The sequence below is a fragment of the Paramisgurnus dabryanus genome, chromosome 11 (genome assembly GCF_030506205.2).
Source record: "Paramisgurnus dabryanus chromosome 11, PD_genome_1.1, whole genome shotgun sequence".
Lineage (NCBI taxonomy): Eukaryota > Metazoa > Chordata > Actinopteri > Cypriniformes > Cobitidae > Paramisgurnus > Paramisgurnus dabryanus.
In genome coordinates, this window is record NC_133347.1 from 22632263 (window position 1) to 22652380 (window position 20118).

The window sequence follows — 20118 nt, forward strand, 5'->3', positions numbered from 1 at the left end:
GATTTCAAATGACATCATACAAACCTGTTTTTTCCATATTTAATTTTCATTACCGCAATGTGTCCATGACTGGATTTGGGTTCTTTGACATGGAAATATTTATAATTAAAAAATCTAAAAAATAAAAAGCTTCAGTGCATGTTATACTATTAACATTTACAGTAAAGAAACATGTGGTATTTGGTGATCATCTGTAAATGTAGAGACAATAATAAGGAATATAAATGTGTCCAAGACCAATTTTCTCATCCTCCGCAACAATTTTCAATCATTGTTTAAAACCTCAAGGAACTAACATTTTCAAAAAAAAAAATTGGAAGTGACATAATTGACTGTGATGGCTACCAGGTAAGCAGTTCTTATTTTTTCTCTGCAGATAAAAGTTGAAATTTTGTTTGTCATAGTACCTAGACAACTTTTTAGTTCTCATTACCGAAACATGACTTTGTAAATGCATATATTTAATGTTATATCATGTTGAGGTAATGATAATTTTTGATAATGATAATAAAAATAAAAAAATGTAAACAATTCTATAGGAAATATTTTTTGTTATAGTAAATTCATAAAAAGAAATCTTATATGTGCAAAAAAAAATTGGCTTCAAGGGCTTTTTAAAAATTCTGATGCTGGACACCTTCTAAATCTGGATTTCGTGAGAATCACCCGCCCGTGCATCAAATATCTTTTTTTCACACATAAAGGTAAACTGATATCAGGATAAAAGCATGTGTTGACAAGTTACTGAGAAAGATTTTATTTTTTTTGACATACCATGGAGTGAAATCAATTAAATGTAGTGGTTTTTAACTGAAACCAGAGGTGAAAGTTGCTGTAGAGAAGGCTACAGCATCATAACATCAAATAAAACATGGATTTGGTTGTACAAAAGTGCATATCTTCAGTTGCAAACAGATGGATCCTTCACAAGACATCTGATTCATATGATGGTCTGAAACGGAGGATATATTTATCCACACTCTCCAAGGGAATAGGGTACAAACTACCAACTGGGTTCAAAACAAAGTTCCAAAAAAAGATAAAACAGTTCCTGAATCAGTATTAAATATCGTTTCATGGGGAGCCCGGCGAGAAACCAGGAACCAATTCAAGCCTTTAGAAGTAAAATGAAAACAAAGTCTTAGGGTTTCATTTTCTGGAAATATGAAACCTATCCTCCCACAACTGAGTCTGATATACTAATGTTTCAAATATATTTAAGGTTCTGTTCCAATCCCCCCCCCCACCAAAAGCTGCTGTCTTGTCATTCAGACGCTTTAGTGCTGATCGTTCTTAAAAGTGTTAAAACACACAAAATTAGATCTTGTTCTGTCAGCAAAACACTGCCATCGACTGAAAACCACTTCAGTCTTCACAGGTACAACTAAAGATATTTCTGACTTTTGATTCTCATGATAGTATTAATGCAGTTGTTAGCATTTAGCCTTGAATGTTAAGGCTTCAAGTGCACTGAGATGTTTAGTAAACACTCAGAAGATTAAATATAATCAAAGCTTTCAATATAAGGCATGCTCAACTCTACAGTCTGTGCATATATGCCTCTATGTGAATCGCTCACATTGTGAAGACCAATGCATGATAAACAGTGAACATGAAAATGAAGTAAAATAACTCATATCTCCACTTATTGTCTGATTTATAAATCTTATCATATATATACACATGTATTCATATATAAATACTTGTAGGGAATGTATGCCATTTCAATTTACACAAACAAGGCAGATTAAGATGCTTCAACATCATAACAGTATATCTCATGACATCCCAATCTTCACGATTTCCTCTAAAATCAAGCACTGGATTAACGGGCAGATTTATCATCTGGTTACGTACACCAGCAATACGGAGCAGCATATATGCTTCAAATAAGTGTTGCAAATAAAAAATTACAGCTGTATTCCATTGGAAGGATGTTGGAAAATCGTTGTTAATTTTTTGAAAGCAAACATCCAAAAATTCCTCATATTTCTGATGCTTCATTTAAACCACATGAGTGACACAGATAATCCCACAACATCCTTTATCAATTATAATTAAAAAGAATGAAACTTCCCATTCAGAAAAAGATGACAGCCATAAAGTATTTTTTGTTGCAATCCCTGCTAAAGTTTTGTGGTGAAACTGGACTGTTTTAGTCTCCCTTTGTTCAAAGGGAATTTCAGAGCTACATTGTGGCAGAGATTGAAACCGCAGTGTCAGCAACTGTTTCCTTTATAGTGATCACTTCTTCTTTTTTGTAAAAATTATCCACTGGTTCCTTGTTTCTCTGTCTGTCTCTCAGCTCCAGCTTGAGGTTCCTGAGATGAAAGGTCGTATGATGCCTTTGGGCGTGGGCTTGGAACCAAACCACGACATCTGTAACACAATATAATATCATAATAAAACAGCTCTGTGAGCAAAACCTTTGAATTCACATGCACTACTATTAAAATATTGACCTGTTGAGATAAGATTAATAAACTACACTGCAAAAAATTATTTTCAAGAAAAAAAATTCTTAGTATTTTTGTCGTAAATAAATATGCCTTTTCTTGATGAGCAAAATGACCCAAGAAAATAATTCTAGTTTTTAGACCAAAAATATCAAATTTAAGTGATTTTGTGCATAAAACAAGCAAAAAAATCTGCCAATAGAGAAAGCAAATAAATCTTGAACATTTTTCTTAAACACTAAATTCAAGAAAAATTTGCTTACTCCATTGGAAGCTTTTTTGCTTGTTTTATGCACAAAAAAATCACTTATATTTGATATTTTTGGTCTAAAAACTAGACTTATTTCCTTGGTCGTTTTGCTAATCAAGCAAAAGCATCTTAATTTAAGAATTTTTAGATATTTTTACTGAAAACAAGACAAAAATACTAGGAATTATTTTCTTGAAAATCTTTTTTGCAGTGTACCCTGCAAAAAATGATTTTCAAGAAAATGCTTTCTTAGTATTTTTATCTTGTTTTCAGTAAAAAATATCTAAAAATTCTTAAATTAAGATGCTTTTAAAATTTGCTTACCCCAATGGCAGATTTTTTTGCTTGTTTTATGCACAAAATCACTTAAATTTGATATTTTGGTCTAAAAACTAGACTTATTTTCTTGGGTCATTTTGCTCATCAAGAAAAAGCATCTTAATTTAAGAATTTTTTTGATATTTTTACTGAAAACAAGACAAAAATACTAAGAATTTTTTTTTCTTGAAAATAATTTTTTGCAGTGTAGTAAGTGATAATGACTTTCTAACTTAGTATTTTTGTCTTGTTTTTAGGAAAAACAATTTAAGTGAATTTGTGCTTAAAACAATCAAAAATATCTGCCAATGGGGTGAGAAAATGTTCTTATTTCAATTTTTTTCTCACCCCATTGGCAGATATTTTTTCTTGTTTTAAGCACAAAATCACTTAAATTGTATATTTACTGTCTAAAAACTAGACAAATTTTCTTGGGTCATTTTGCTAATCAAGAAAAAGCATCTCAATTTAAAGATTTTTTTGATATTTCTACTGAAAACAAAACAAAAATACTAAGTAAGAAAGTCATTTTTTTGCAGTGAATATGTTCAGTACCGATATGACCATCTATAAACCACATACTTGGTATAGACATAAACTAGAATCAAATCTTATCTAAGCTGCACTGCAAACATTTGCACACGCCCTTTTCCCTAAAACCCACATCCTCTGAAGTGCCTTCACATCCATACTAGAGGCTGACATTTTGTCGGGAATCCTGTGGGTCCCGCGGGATTCCTGTGGGATCGGGAACAAAATCACTATTAATCACGGGATTGGGACGGGACAGGAAAAAATGTCAGCGGGAGTGGACGGGACCGGGATCGTAATAAAACTATGATACCCAACTTTATATGCAGTTTCTATAAATAAACTTAGTTAATATATTGTGTGCGTGCGTGCCTGTGTGTGTGTTTGCATGTGTAAGAAAGGTTGCATGAATGTTCACGGATGCGTCTCCCTGGTGCATAAGCGCTCCAACGCAGCCTGAGCGCTTATGAGAAAAGGGAACAGCAGCAAAGAGTATAGCGGCTCTGATCAAACGGAGAGATAAGTGTGTGACAAGAGTGGTGTTGCGAAGAGATTTCCTGCTGTTTGGATAGTTTCTGTGCTTTATTGTGTGCATCAGTGCCGAATAGTACGTTTTTTTCTAGTTGTCTTTAAATTAGCAGCAAGATTACCGCGTCTTTTATTTTATATTGTCAGTTATCATTCATAATGTAAATAAAGCTGTTAGATAGCGCGAATCTTCTTATTAATAGTCATGGTACCCAGTTTATATTTGTGTTAGTTTATCTTGTTCATATTTATTCAGTATTATTTCCTTATATTGGAGATTGTATAGTTCTAATACTTATACAGTTATTTAACAATTCTAACAAATATAGTTATTTACTGTATGTGTTATCTGATACATGTGCTAGTCACATTTTAGAACATATGACACCATTTTGCGGTATCTTGTATATTTTTGCATATTTTGAACTTAATTACAGCTGTTAATGCTTGTTATTTAAACAAATGTATATTAATGTTCTTTCATAAGGCTTTTATTCTTGTTTATTATTTGTTGTTGCAGAACCACACAAACACAGATACTTAAGTGCATATTAATGGAAGGTTTTATGCCCATACTGCAACTGTGAATTAAACACCCATAATCCAATTATTCGTCTGGTTCTTGTGTTCTGGACTCCAGACTTTGGGTTTATTAAACTATTGTAGACATGGAGTGAACTATGTATTGTTTTTCTTTTATTTGCTGTATTCCATTTTCTGGAGAAAATCTAGAAACCAGCTCAGCAACTGGTCCAAAACAGGATGTAGAGCAGATTAAATCAAATTCTTTGTATGAACTAAACACTAGTTGAAGAAAAAATATATGGGAGCGATACAGGAGCGGGAGTCAGTTTAAACAGGAGCGGGATGGGAGTGGGAGTCAATTTACCAGGAGCGGGATGGGATTATTTTTTAAACTTTTGTCTGGGAGTGGGATGGGACAAGATTTATTTCTATGGGAGTGGGACGGGACAGGAGTGAAAATCCACTCCCGTGTCATCCTCTAATCCATACCTAGGCAGCATGGACTGAATCTAGCACAGCGAAATGCAGCAATGCTAAAAATATCTGCCGGATGCTATTTCTGACCATGTCACCGAGTGCTAATGGTTTGATTCAAAGTGATGATCCAAATATCCTGACCCACATTGTCAGCTGCTACAGCCTGCATTGGCCTAGTTAGCTCATGGGTGCAGAAAAAAAACAGCTTTCTGACCTTTTTCATGTACTGAACATGAAATGTTTGGAACGCATACTCGAAATGTGACCTCTGCATTTAACCCATCCCAGTGAGTAGTGAACACACACTGCAAGTTATGAACACACACACACACACCCGGAGCAGTGTGCAGCTATCCTTGCAGAAATTGGGGTTAAAGTGCCTCGCTCAAGAACACCTCAGTCGCAACCTGCGACTCGAACCGGGATTACAAGCCCGACTCTAATGCACCGTGTTAGTGTTTCTTACACACACCTTGTACTCCAGTGTCTGTTTGAGCATGTCTTCCTCTTCTTCTGTAAAATGTAGAAGAACAGAAACGGCTCTGATGAGCTGGAAGGCCTGGAAAATACAAAGTAAAAGTGTTATAATAACCATATGGGACTAAATTGAGGTATCCTCGATTGTGAGTTTCCAGTGCTTACTTCTGCCTCTCTGGATGACATGAACTTCAGCACAACATGTTTGAGATAATCAAAGTTGATCTCCCGTGTGTCAGTGAGGTCTGAACTGTTGATGACTGTGGTGTTGGAGGTGATAGGCGGTGGGCCCGGGGCTGGAGCCTGAGCTGTGGCCGGGGTGGCCATCTCTGAGACGCTCTTATCAGCCGATTTGTCCTGGAGTCTCTCCTTTGACTCGGCATCAGGGTCTGGTTTCAGTTTCTATTGCATAAACATGTGAGGGAATGATTACGGGCCGTTAAACACGATAGGATCACACTTTCTTGGAAGTCTTAGATGTTTTGTACACACACACACACACACACACACACACACACACACACACACACACACACACACACACACACACACACACACACACACACACACACACATATCGGAATAAACACACACCAGCTCTTTCTGCAATGTCCTCTTCAGCTCAACAAGCCTCTGCTGTAGCTGTTTTATCGTCTGGAAAGAAAATACACAAATATTTAGTCTAATCCGACTACACTTCTCGCTCCATTGACTTCCATTCAAAAGCATGAAAATGCGTCAGACCGGATACACAAGATATTTTGTATTTTGCCGTGTACCAAAGTTCAAATGGAATCATGTGGAAACATGTGACCAGGAAAAAATCAAAGCGTCTAGCAGTTGAATCTTCTGATTTGAATCAGTCATACCTTGTTCTTCTCAGCCACCTGTTGTTCCAGGTCTTTGTTGACCTTCTGTAGCTGATCGAGATCATTTACAGTAACCGTCCCGTTCTGTTCACCATCGCACTCGTCTGCATGAGACTGTGTTGTTAAACTCGACACCTCATCCTCCAGGTCAGACACCTGTCATACATTTACCATGAGATACACATTTCTACTATGCATATTATTTACCAAGACGTGTAATTGGTAAAACAAACAAGATATAAATCAGGACAAAATTCAGGTCAGATGGTCATCGGTCAGGTGTGTGGAAGATCTCACTGACCCGTGACTGGTAAGAGGCGAGCTGTTGTGTTTTTGTGATGACTTCCTGCTGCAGTGACGTCAGCTGAGAGCCGAGGTCTCGCTCTCTCTCCTCGGCCTCCAGACGATGAGACTCGCACTCGGCTTGCAGAGAGGACAAACCGCTACGGGCGGCCTGCAGCTCTGACACATACACACAAACAATAAAGAGGCTATTCATTTAATGAGACACTTAAAAAAGAATTCAAGTCATTAAGTTCTTCAAGCTCTTATTTATTACCTTCCTTCAGGACACTTAGCTCCTCCTCCTTCTCCCCTAATGTTTTAGAGAGCTGACTCACTTCCTGCTCCGCCTTCTCGAGGGATTCTGTCATTTTACTGACCTATCAGAGACAAGCAATAAGCAGAGTTAAAGACATGGCATTGTCTATCCAGAATAAGCATCTTATGAATGCATAATATAGCTAGTGGATTAACCTGTTGCTGAAGCTCCTCCCTCTGTTTTCGCGTTTCTTCCAGAGCTTTGGCGATTTCAACACTCACCGTCTGTCTGCTACTCAACTCTGCCTGTGACGTAGACAAAAATATTCTGATTCAGCTTTAATGTCCTTAATACCACCACCAGCACCAAGAGTCATAGTAGGGAAGAAATATATGTGACGTATTTGATTCTTACTCTGGACTGTTCCAGTTCTACGGTCAGTCTCTCAACAGTGCTGTCCATCTCAGCTTTGCTCTTCACCAGTGAAACCTTTTCTTCCTCTAGTAACCGCTTAAGAGAGAGCGAAAAATAGAAGGATTAGTCACGATGGTTAAAGTCAGGTTTTAGGTTTAGCTTTCCTGTAACATTTTATAGGTAATAAATTAGATTTTAGCAGGCTGATGGTGCGTTCACATCAGATGCTAAAGAGGGGGCAAGCGCGAGTGATTTACATGTTAAGTCATTGCAAAGACGCAAATAGGCGCAAATTGAGCCAGTTAAAAAATCTAAACTTTGGGGGATTTTCGCACAGCGTTAACCAATCAGGAGCTTGCTCTAACAGTGACGTGATTTGTTGAAAACTTTTTGTTGAAAACCACCAGGCAGCCAAAATCACTGTAACAAAATCACTGCCTTCAATGATAATAATAATAATAATAATAATACACCACGATTACAACCAAATTATATATGCATCTCCCTCTTTTAATCCTGTAAAGAGCATGATACTTTATGAAATGTTTCTGTTATACAGTTTGCATCCTGGGAGTCCTCAACTAGTCCTTAAGGGGGGGGGGGTCTAAAGTTATTTCATGCATTCAGACTTATTAACACTGTAAAGAGATAGATTACTAATGCTAAACATAGGCAAAGTGTCAAAAAAGTATTTCAGTGCCGAATGCACTTCTCCAGGGTTCGTACAAGTATTTTTTCAAACATGAGAAATTCATACGTACAAATCTTGCTTTATTTCTTTAATGGGCAATTTAGTGCAGAAAGTACAGTGGAAGTCCTTATATGGGCACTTTAACTGGAAAAGCTGACAAAAAAAAAATCAACGTCACCAAAAAAATGTGTTGTTGTTTTTGAGGGAAATTTAAGCTTGTTTAGCTTCCCCATGAACCCAGCCTTTTGGAAACAATGGATGTAGTTTGTTTATCCAAAGTACCAGCGGCATTGTGCGCGTGTGTGACACTGGATTTCGTTGAAATGGGCCCCAACCAGGTCATGAGTCGCAGGCGGTAAATAAAACTGCATCAAATGTTTGTGTTTTGTTAACAATCAGCACAAGCTCGTTTTTTTTCAAGAAAGCAACAGTAGAGCTGATTAGAAATCTGATAAAACTAAAAACTCTTCGGCGATATGAAGGGTGTAATACTACTGTAATAACATGAGATCAGCAGAAACAGCATGTGTTATGTGAACTTTAAGAGAACCCATTTATTAGTCGATTACATGTTGCACAACACCAATAAACAAGCCAAATGATAATGATAATCAAAGTAAGTTTTGATAGTAACTAAATACTGGTTGTACACACCACACTGTCCTGATGTTTGTTGGTCTCTTCTTCTTTCTCCCTTTGTAGTGCAAGAATTTGTTCCTCGAGTTTGGCTGTCTTCTCCAGACCTCTCTGTCGCTGTGTTGAGACCTGCTGCTGGAGTCTCTCCCGCTCCTCTGCCCACTCCGCCTGCTACGGGAACAAATGTCAAAGGTCAGAAATTTGAACAATAATGCTTATTTTGTATGGTAACCCGAGAATTGCAGTAATAACCATGTAATAACCTAAGATCTGTTCATAAGCCAACAGCAAAACTGTGATTGGTCTTCACAATACTTACCAGTTTTCCTGTGTGTGATTCGTTGTCTGCAAGGTTCTGTTCCAAAGTTTTTATCTCATCAGAGGTGTGAACCAGCCTTTCCTCCAAATCTGATATCTGAAAGCACACGCAAACACGTGAATCTTTTCATTCAGGATTTTAAGGCAGCATCACGTAATGTTTGGACGATCCTGGTGTTCTCACCTGTGCGTCTGTTCTTTCCCTGTAAGCCTTGGATGAGTCGTCTTTGTGCTTGAGCAGAGTCTGGAGATCTGTGATGTTAGCATTCAGACGAGACATCTGGAACCCAAGAGGAAACAGGACTTCCACAGTTCAATTCAGTACACAACAAAACTTCACAGAACTGTACAGTATTGTACTAATAATTTGTATGAGTATTTGATTGAGGTTGTAACAGAGGTTGGGTGTTACCTGTGCATGCAGCGAGCTGACTGCTGTGCTGTGATTGGTTCTCTCCTGCAGTAGCTCTCCTCTGGCCTCTTCTAACCTCTGCTCTAATGCAGACTTCTGCGCTCACACAAACAGATGCGGATATTAGATGACTAAAAAACGCAGTTATATGATGCATTCATGCGTGTCCTCTGACCTCTTTGAGAAGTTCCAGTAGGTGCTCGTCCTGGGAAAAGTTAGCTTCTAGTCTCCTCTCCAAAGAGGCAGCCTTTTCCTGCAAATGAGCCAATACAGACTCTCGTTCCTCCTCAGTCACCGCAGCCTGGCCAATCACAGTAGGACATTAGGAGTTACATTAACAAGACCATTAAATAGTGTTGCATATTGACTAGTACACATGATCAGACCTTGTTTTTGTGTTGCTCATGCTGTAGCTTTAGTTGATGATGTTCATTCTGAAGATGCTCCATTGACTTCTCTAGGGATTTTACCTTACTCTGTGCCTGGAAAACAAATAAGAAATCAGCTTTACAGTCTATTGCATAATTTTCCTAGTGTTAAACAACGTTATTTGAATTTGTGGATTTGGTATAATACAATGTGTTTGCGTGGTTTATGGTAAAAAAAAACATTATTTTCCATATACCGTACATTTTTGCTCCAGATTTTGTACAAAACTCATTGATTTGAAAACTCAAGTGATGTGTCCCTGATTGGCCAGCTAATCTGTACATTGTGATTTGCCTAAATACCTCTGATGTCAGCCGGTAATGTGACGCTCCTTAACATGTTTGAAAAATTCGGTCACAAAAATGCAATGCTAACAGGAGTTAACTTACAGGTTGTAAGTCCGAAGCGGGAGGAATTATGATAATGTCGTTCTTGTCTACATCAACCAGCCCAGGAAGTAAACTGTTGCCTACAATCCATGTGTAGTCCAAGAAAAGAGATTTACATTGGAGACGATAATTGCGTCATTGTTTACTTTGGGGTTTGTACCTTTTGCATATGGTTAACATTTACGAATACACACTCACACCAAAGGAAATTAAAAAAAATGTGAATTGGACAATAGGTGCCCTTTAATTCTTTCTTAGTAGAGTGCTCTTGTAAAGCTCAGGGATAGAGCATTACGTTAGCAGCGCAAAAGGTAACAGGTTCAAACCCAGGGAGCACACATACTGATAAAACATATACCTTGCAATGCACTGTAAGTTAATTTGGATAAAAGGGTTTAGATTTGGATAAAAGCTCCTTAATTTGGATAAAAGCATACTTTATCAATGTCTACAATCAGATGTACAACAAACAGATGGATGGTACGCTGGTTTGAGGGCAACTGATTTGGGGTCTGTTTTAAGAGGGATGTCTTCCTGACTAAGGGGTTGTGTACACCAAAACTTTTAAACGCGGCTGAAAACATCTGGACAACGCCAAATGCCAGCGGTTTTTCAGCTGAGTGCCAGCTTTCTTCAGCTAAGCGCTTTGGTAGCTCTGATACGCCAGCTGTGAGACGCTTGGTTGCTGTGATACTTGTCCCCCCCACCTCCACTGTGATTGGACAGCCGCGTGAGAACTGACATTGACGAGCGGAGCTTTTCTTCCAAAGTTGAACATTTTTCAACTCTCGGTGCTCAGCGAAAAACCGCTGGGCGCCAGTTTTCAGCGCGGAAGAAAACCGCTAGCTGCTGGCTTATTTGAAAAACGCAGAGCTTCTATTGGAAACTATTGAAAACATGCGCCGCCCGCGGGCATAAAAGCTTTGGTGTGTCCAGCCCCTAACTCTTTCCCAGCCAAAAACATTTCCCTCTCTACGCTTTTCTGACAAATTTTTATGGTAATCTGTAATTCCGCTATTATCCACTAGATGGATACCCAATTTATAAAAAACTAAATAAAAAATGAAATCATTAATTTTAAAATCTGTGTATGTTTTGATAATTGTTCCAAATCTGATCTCTAACAAATTTCCTTTATATAAAAATGCAATTATTTAAGCTTTTTGCTCAAAATGTTGTATTTTTGAAGAAACCCACCCATATCTGAGAAATTATTAATTGAGAACAAATTAAGATAGAATGAAAGTTTTTTTCCCTATTTTATTTGTTTGAAAGCAGAGGTTTTTTTTGAATGCTTATATAGAAAAACATTTTCCTGGAAGGCAACCTTTTTTAAAAAGGCTGGCGGGGAATGAGTTAAACATTTTAGAGCACTGTAGAACTTTTTAAAGATGTTTTTAACACTTTTTTTTAGAAATTTAAAAACAATTGTAAAATTCCCTGACAGTCCCGGGTCTGTGACTACTGGATCCCTGTAATTACTCTTGAAAGGGTCATGTCTCATAAATGACCTTCTAGACTTTTGAAGCTGAAAGTAAAGATCTCACCTTCTGAAAATCCTCTGACACCTGTTGGATCAGCTGCTGTAATTCCTGCTCTCTCTTCTCCAGATCCACAATCCTCTTCTCTGCCTCTGCTTTTTCACTCAGCAACTCAGCCCTGAGGCAAAGAGACAAGCAGAAAAAAAAGAGTGTAATAAAATGTCTTAACAATCTTGCTAAAAATACCTCAACAAAAAATGCTTGATGACAATATGGACAATACTTGCCATGGAAAATTATAGTCAGTCCAGGGCAGGGGCGTCGCTAGACCCCTTTTACTGGGGCACGTGCCCCAGTGTAAATCTTTTGTGCCCCGGTGTAAATCTCAAGTTTAAATTTTAGCAGTTAACTAGAGCAATCCTTTACAAAGACAATCGCGGCAAAAAACTGATCTTTATGCAAAGTAGTTACCCAATTTAGGCTTGTAAAAGCGCCGAAGCATTCGCATTGACGCGTGCACGCACGTATCCATGGCCGTGCGCGTTTGCGTTCACCGCGCACAACCGCATTCAAAAGGTGACGCCACGCGAGTGCTTATGAAAGCATAACGAAACTAAAGGAAGTTTCTAAATAATAATGCTAATCTTATTTTGACTCGATCATTATTGGCTTCTGTAGATGGACATCAGAAATGTTTTGTGCAAAGCAGGGAAAGGGAAGCAGAAAGGAGAGATGATGAGTTTAAGACAGGTAAGACAAACTACATCCTCACTCAGTCAGGTCTCAAACATTAGAGGAAAAATCTCAGGAAAACCTTTTGTCAAGTCTATAGAATTGCATTGTTGCCGAGAAAATCAACAGATGTATGTGTTATACTGTTCTGTATTTTCAGATATTAAATTAATATTTAGTTTACTAATATTTAACTCTAGAACACTAACTTACATAACAGTTAGCAGTAACAATGACTGAGATTACTGGTTTCTTAGAATATTCTTGTTAAAATATTCTTGTAAAAATAAGTTATTAATCATTGCTATCATTGTATAATGTAGAAAATATTTCTCTGCTGTCATTATTTCCAAACATGTTATGCCATTTATGCCTCCAAACATGTTAATAATGTTAGGTATGATGAAGATTACACTTGTATATATGTATCTTTCGCAGTAACTGTTGCACTAGAATAGTGGGATATGCAAAGGACATTGTATAGAAGTGTTGCACACCTCTTGTACATAGCAGGCTTTCAAAAAAAAGTCAGCAAAAAATGTGGAGCCTGTGCCCCAGTAGAGCTTTATGTCTAGCAACGCCCCTGGTCCAGGGCTATTTAATTTCGGTCCTCAAGGGCCAATGTCCTAGAGGTTAGTTCAAACCCTAATCGAACACACCGGCCTATCATTTAAAATATCCCTGTAGACTTTGGCTGTGTCCAAAAGCTTTAAAATTCTGCCTTCGGAGGCAGCATTTTAAGGCAGGAAGGCATCAAGGCACCTCCAAATCCAATTTTTGGTTAACTTCCTGAGATACCTTCATCCTCTTGTCCCACAATTCTATGCATGGGCGTGCGCAGGGAATGTGATTGGTTAGGCCTGGTCGAGTTCGAAAAAATAAAAGGGCGGTCAAGAAAGCAGCTGACAAGTTTAGTGTAAATAAAGTTTTATTTTAACTTTTCAGTTTTACACTTTGATTGCATTTCTAGCTAGAAATTAGTATTGTAGTTTTCAAATATGCGATTAGTTATCACAAAGGCACTCTCTGTTTATATTTTAAACAGAATTCTATTACACTGCCTATGAAGTTTGTCCGAATGTGTTTCCCGCATGCACAAACGCTGCCTCTGAAGTCACTGCAAAAAGTCTGCTGCCTAAGCTTTTGGATACAGCCTTCAATTAGCTTCTTCAGATGTGTTGGTTTAGGGTTGAAGCTAAACTATTCAGGACCAAAATTAAACAGCCCTGGTATAGACCATTGTTTTCCTACCTTTCACACAGTCAAATTATTTTCTGTGGTTATCAACAGAAAATCCATCATCTGATCTCATCCTGGTGAAGAACTGTAAGTTCTGTTACCTTTGGGCCTGCAGCTGAGTGTTGAGCTGACAGGTCTCCTCGTGTTCCTCACTCAGCTCATACAGTTTGTCTTGGGTTTGACTCAGTTTCAGTCTGGCTGTGTTTAGCTCATCTCCTCTTAATTTCACCTCTTTCTCTCTCTGACTCAGCTGTTCCTCTCGCCTCAGCAACTGAAAGAAAGTAAAGATTTAGAATAGGATGGTAGCGAATAAATGATGACATAATTTGGGTGAACAATTTTTTGCTGGTCTGACCATGTGTTTGACTTTGGCCAGTTCTTGCTGTTGAAAGCCCTCCAGTTCATCCAGGTCATCTCTTTTCTGAAACAGACTTAAGCTCTGCTCAGTCATCTCTTCAAGTCGAGCGGTCAGCGATGCCTTCTCCTATTGACGAGAAAAACGCCAGCCAAGGATTTTAAAACTGACTTCCAATCCTTAAGTAATTTAGGTAGAGTGATGGCTTGAGGACCATTTCTTGACTGTACGTAAGTTTCAGCCTTTCAGACACAAGCCTAGAATTTCCTCCGCTGTATGATATATTTATAAACTAATTTTACCTGCTCCAGCGAAGCAATCTTTTCCATCCACTCCTGGTCCTTCTTCTCTAATGCTAAAGCCATGCCTTCAGCCATCTTGGCTCTGTTAGACTGGTAAGCTTCGTTCTGGTCCTGAAGTTTCCGCATGGATGCTGACCAAAGACAAAAACCAAGAAATGCATTTCAATGACTCAGTTACACGTCTGAATTGTCACTTCCTAATTATTTTTAGCTTGATGTCTATAGACTGCATCCAAAGCATGCTGTCCATTGCCAAACACAATTCAACTCACTCCTCAGACATCAAATCTCTTCACAATAAATCTCTTTATAATGGGTTTATAATAACTAAGGGAAATAACCAGCGAAATAAAGGTTGTATTTGCTACTGTACAGGTTTAAAAATAACCCACAATATTAACCCCTAAACAGAAAAAAACTGTGTTAGCAAACAGAGTATTATAAGACAGAGCAATAGTTCTTCACAGGGCTTATCCTAGTCTGAAACTAAAATGCATGTTTGAGCTACATTAACTTTAAAAACCCTTGCACTGACATATCTTAACATATATCAGTACCAGTGTTTTGTCTCAAAATGCACAGCAGTATAGATTTTTGTAAGGTTTGTTTGTAAAAACTATTTATATGTCCTAAAACAACTAAGGCCTAGTCCTGAATTAATCTAAACCCTGTCCGGGAACCCCCCATATGTTGTTAAAGAGCACCTATTTCATTGCTTAAAAACAAGGTTATTTTGTGTATTTGGTATAATACAATGTGTTCACGTGGTTGATGGTTCAAAAAACGCATTCATTTCCACATACCGTAAATTTTTGTAACTCCAGATATACTGTCTTCCTGAAACGGATGGATTTTGTACAAAACTTATTGATTTGAAAAGCGCTGTGTCCCTGATCGGCCTGTGTGTTTGTTGTAGTCCAACAAAAAAGATTTACGTTGGAGATGAAAACTCGCCTCATCGTTTACTTTGGGGTTTGTACCTTTTGCATATCGTTAACATGTACTTATACACACCAAAGGAAAAGTCAAATCGTGAATCAGACCATTGGTGCTCTTTAATAGATCATATTGAAGTGGTTTCCTAGACAGGGTTTAGATTAAGCTATGACTAGGCCTTAGTTATAGTTGGACATTTAAGTAGTTTCTAAAACCATACCTTACAAAAACCAATACTGGTGTGCATCTTGAGACAAAATATTAGCACTGATATCATATGTTAAGATAACTAACAACAACAACGGCTGCAACTTGATGATGCTATTAAAGGTGGTGTGTGTTTATTTTGGTGGCATCTAGTGGTGAGATTGCGAATTGCAACAGCTCACCCCTTCAATTTCAAAACATATGGTAGCCGTCACAGGACAAACACATCATCTTCTGAGACATGTTAGGGACGAAACATGATCTATAGAACAGTTTGTCTGTTTAGGGCTATTGTAGAAACATGACGTGACTTCTATGTTAGGAGACCCGTGGTGTATGTAGATAAAAACATTTTGATTCTAAGGTAATAAAAACAATACAGTTCATTATGTAAGGTCTATATACACACCACTGATAATAGGTATGTATATTATATTGCATTTGATTTCTGTCAAGAGATCCTTCTAAAAGTTAGACAATGCACCTTTAAAAGCAGGTGATGGTCAAGGCTTATTATATCCTGGCAATCAAAATGGGTAAAAAATAACTCTCTAAAATTAAAATGACACCAGAATGGCAATTTGAACACACTGCACTGCTAGGATTTAAGACATAAGCTGGAAAAGCATCAATATCTATAGGTATCAGCAGGTGTCACTCTAAATAATTAAATATTGATTTTGGTGCATCCCTTAATGAACAACATATCAACACTTTTTTTTCAACATTGAGCACATTGGAATGTATCATAAGTAGGCAACCACCAGGTCTGTTTTTGTGTAAAAGTATTGGACAAACAAATGGGAAACACAGCGGAGGAGATAAAGCTAAAAAGAGAGGTGAAAATGGGAGGAAAAAACGGTACGTACAATCCTGATACTTCTCTAATGCAATCTCAAGCTTCTCCTTGGTCTTCTGCATTAGCCGAAGCTGCTCAGCGTAGTCTAGGGTTGGGAATGGGATACCAACATACACACACGACCGGAGGAAGGGGGTTCACAGGTACAAAAACAAGGAAGGAGGGATAAAACAAAGGGAAAAACATGATTGAGAAGATAAACAAATGGAGGGAAAAACAGAATGATTTTCTAAGATGTAAAAACCAGACTGATTGTGAAGCTTTGCTGACCTTTACCCTCTAATCAGGTCAATTATACAATCATCTTATCTTCTACCGCTCTCTTACGGTTAAAAGAGTTTTCTAGATCAGGATATGTAATCACATACCACTGCAAGCTAATACTGATGCCCAGATATCTTTTATTTATGTCGTTTTTCCAAGTCTTTACAATAAAGAAATAAAAGTTAAATTAGTTTCTCTCTTGTTCAAAATGAAATGTGGCATATCTGTCCAATGTTATGTGCTTTATACATTTCCATAGTGGCAAAATGTATAAAGTCTAAGGGTGGCTGAATGCAAAACTGTGGCAGGTGAGAAGAAAGTACACATACAAAGAAAGTCTTTCATACAATATCTTTGCTCTCTCTCTTGATGTACTGTATTGTGTGCAAAATACCTGAGAGTTTAGCCTCCAGCTTTCGTATCTGATCATTCCTGCGTTGGATTTGAGACGAAACATCATCTCTGGAACTGCTACCATCTGATGCCTGAGAGTGAATGGTACAGATGAAGACACAATCACCATCGTCATCATTTTACTCATTCTGGTCAATCTAACCACTGGCATTAGGCATGAGCCGGTATGAGATTTTGGTGGTATGATAACCGTTTCCCGGTGTTGAGGTATTGCCATTGTAACAGTAAAATGTGCTATTTTCAAATGTCTGCGTATAAAAACAACTTTTCAACTTGACATAATACATTTTATTTTTAAGAAACATAAACATGTATGCCAATTACATGATTTAATTAATTTTGTGTAATCACAGCTCAAATCTTGGCACAGGTTTTACAGAAAATTTTAGTGGTTTTGAAACCTCTTTAAAACCTCAGTATACACTGAAACCGGTAAACAGCCCATGCCTGGCATAACACAAGAACTACAAAACAAAATGGAGAAATGGTTACTTAAAAAAAAAAAAAAAAAAAATATGCAAACAACAACTAAATATAAACTGCAACTAATGTATTAATTAAATAAATTATAGTAGATTTAAACAATGTCTTTGGGATACAAACCCATCAATACAGGAAACAACTGTATGAAGGGCAGAAAATAATGGTATGGCAGGCTTTGATTCAGTCCTGTAACTGATATTCCTGTGTGTGGCTTTCCGTAAACTAAATAATTTAGGGCTGAGGACTCGGACAACATAAACCTTACCCTGCTTGTGATTGTCATTAATTGAGGACAAGTGTTTCAGGTTACACTGCCAAGCAAGTGATATTAACATTGGGTTTACATTCCACTGGTTTACCAAGCAGCGGCCAGCTTTTGAGAAATAGTTTTTTCTAGGCCCAATACTATTTAAACACAATTTAGTCCCTTTCTACTAAGGTTCAGGGCCAGATATTTGTATCAGAAGTAAATATCATGCTTTTTTATTAGGACCAGGCTGCTTTAAAAGGGAATATTTTAATATGCTTACTAATGTACTACCACACCTAAAAGCCTGGTCATGTTGAACAGGAATAATTTTCCATATGCACAAAACGTCACCTGATAATATCGCAATAGCTAAATACGCAAACTTGAAAGGTTTTAGTTTTATTTAAGTATATTATGTTTGTGTACCTTTACCTATCAATATGAATTTGTATTATAATCCCCGTAATGGATTACATAATTGATTTAGTAACATTATTATAACATTTTGCATATGCCTGTGAGGCCTACTGGACAGTAGATCAATGCACAAACAATTATTCCTATTTAGCAACAACAACAAAAAAAAAAACTGTGAGGGAAAGGCTGAAATATCACAGCTTTAAATAACATTGTATTTATAATTTTTAAACATAATTATTTTAAACATGTGCCCCTGGATTCACAAACAAGTCTTATGGCTAGTCCTAGACTAAAACACATGTTTGAGCTGTGCCAACTGAAAATAACTTGCATGGCACATCTTAAAATATGCATTGCCTATTGATTTGTCTAAAGATACACACCTGTAATGTTTTTTCTAAGGCATGTTTATAAAACAATTCTTAAATGTCTTAATTTAACTAAGGCCTAGTCCTGGCTTTAGCCAAGCCTCATCTGCTAAACCAGGCCTAAAAATTGTAGCCCAGACATCACTACATTATAATATTGCCTTGCCAGACTGATTTCGACCATGAGATTTATCACTGTATCCGTGAAAATACACTGATTTCAAAGTAAATCATGTAATTCTGTTTTGTAGGGCTGGGTGGTACATCGAGTTTTGGTATCAGTATTTTTTCCAGCGGGACATGGGATGAGACAAAAGCATCTATGACCCCATTATGATATGTGATAAGAAGTAGTAGGGGGCAGTAAAAAAATGAATGTAGAAAAAGGTGTACTCACAAAGTCATCTCCTGAATCTGCTCCCACAGAAGTGATGGATTCTTTGCTCATGGAGCGAGGGATGCGACCGGTACGAGGGGCAGTGGCTGCTTCCTCTGCCAGCTTCTTCTTCAACTTCGCAAACATCTCTGAAGTCTACAGCTTATGTATGCGTATTTGAAGTTATTATTTGACTGTCTATCCAATCGTGTCCAGTATTATCTTGAGAAGCTTTAAGGTCTTCATACCACTTAATGGGTTATGTCCACTAGATATTACGGTATCATCCTGGCGTCCCTGACTGCTGTCTTGACTCTAAAGAGAACCAGACAATCACAACATCAAGACAACACTTAATCAATCATATCACAAATAAATTAAAACATACTCAACATAAGTGTCAGCTACGCCTTAAGCATACCATGTTGTTAAGCAAACTATAGGCAAGGTGGTAAAAGCAAACACTTTGATGTTTTAATGTTTTGTAATAAACTAGACAGCCAATAGGACTCAATGTTTACATTGTTTGACATGCTACATTGTAGTAAGCTAACCAGTATCAGATGTAATCGTGACATGTCAGCTTAGTGCTAAAACGACTCATACATTACATACTGACAGTGCAAGACTACATCTCTCACATACCATCGATAAAAAATTCCAGCACCGAGAATAGAGACACAAAGCGTAAACATAGCTAGCTAATGTTAGCTTTTGTGCATCTCCCTTACTAAACCACCAACAAAACAGACAAACAAGCAAGAACCTACCGCGACAACTCCATAAACTTTGAAAGCACTGCCGTTTATAGTACTGGAAATTCAAGATTAACACAAATGTTTCCTCAGGAATATCCTACATAGCGTTACATATATATGTGCTCTCTCTGTCGTGCTAGCTTGTGGCTAACCAACTAACTTCACCACGTAAGCTTCAGTCACCGGATTCCTGATGACGTTCCAGGAACAACTTGGCAATAGTAGCCGGCGCTGATTGGATGAGAACAGCAGGGGGTGGGGCTACAGGTTGGCGTCAGTCATGAAAGCTGTCATACGGTAAGCAGAAATTACAGTGAAGGCATCAATATATTTGTGGGTCAAAATGAATGCATATTCTTTATTAAACTTACCGTTTAAGTAATAAGGCAATGGTCTAGGCAAAACTACACAAT

At 37.6% G+C, this 20118-nt stretch overlaps 1 protein-coding gene across 2 annotated transcripts; it reads right to left on the reverse strand.

The window, feature by feature from the left end:
- Positions 1–1640: 1640 nt before the first annotated feature.
- golga1 (golgin A1) lies at positions 1641–19888 on the reverse strand. Of its 2 annotated transcripts, XM_065247456.2 has the most exons (23): positions 19718–19888; positions 18969–19262; positions 17031–17121; positions 16383–16457; positions 14371–14501; positions 14069–14197; positions 13815–13984; positions 11809–11920; positions 9830–9925; positions 9619–9744; positions 9444–9539; positions 9216–9311; positions 9033–9128; positions 8732–8884; positions 7387–7482; positions 7188–7277; positions 6991–7093; positions 6733–6893; positions 6432–6587; positions 6157–6216; positions 5728–5964; positions 5558–5644; positions 1641–2379 (listed from the first exon to the last, which is right to left on the reverse strand). In XM_065247456.2, exons 2-23 carry the CDS (start codon positions 19092–19094, stop codon positions 2302–2304), a joined length of 2565 nt encoding a protein of 854 aa, XP_065103528.1. In that variant the 5' UTR covers positions 19095–19262; positions 19718–19888; the 3' UTR covers positions 1641–2301. The 2 variants fall into 2 exon arrangements, with proteins under 2 accessions (XP_065103528.1, XP_065103529.1); XM_065247457.2 differs by lacking the exon at positions 16383–16457.
- Between the last annotated feature and the right edge of the window lie 230 nt (positions 19889–20118).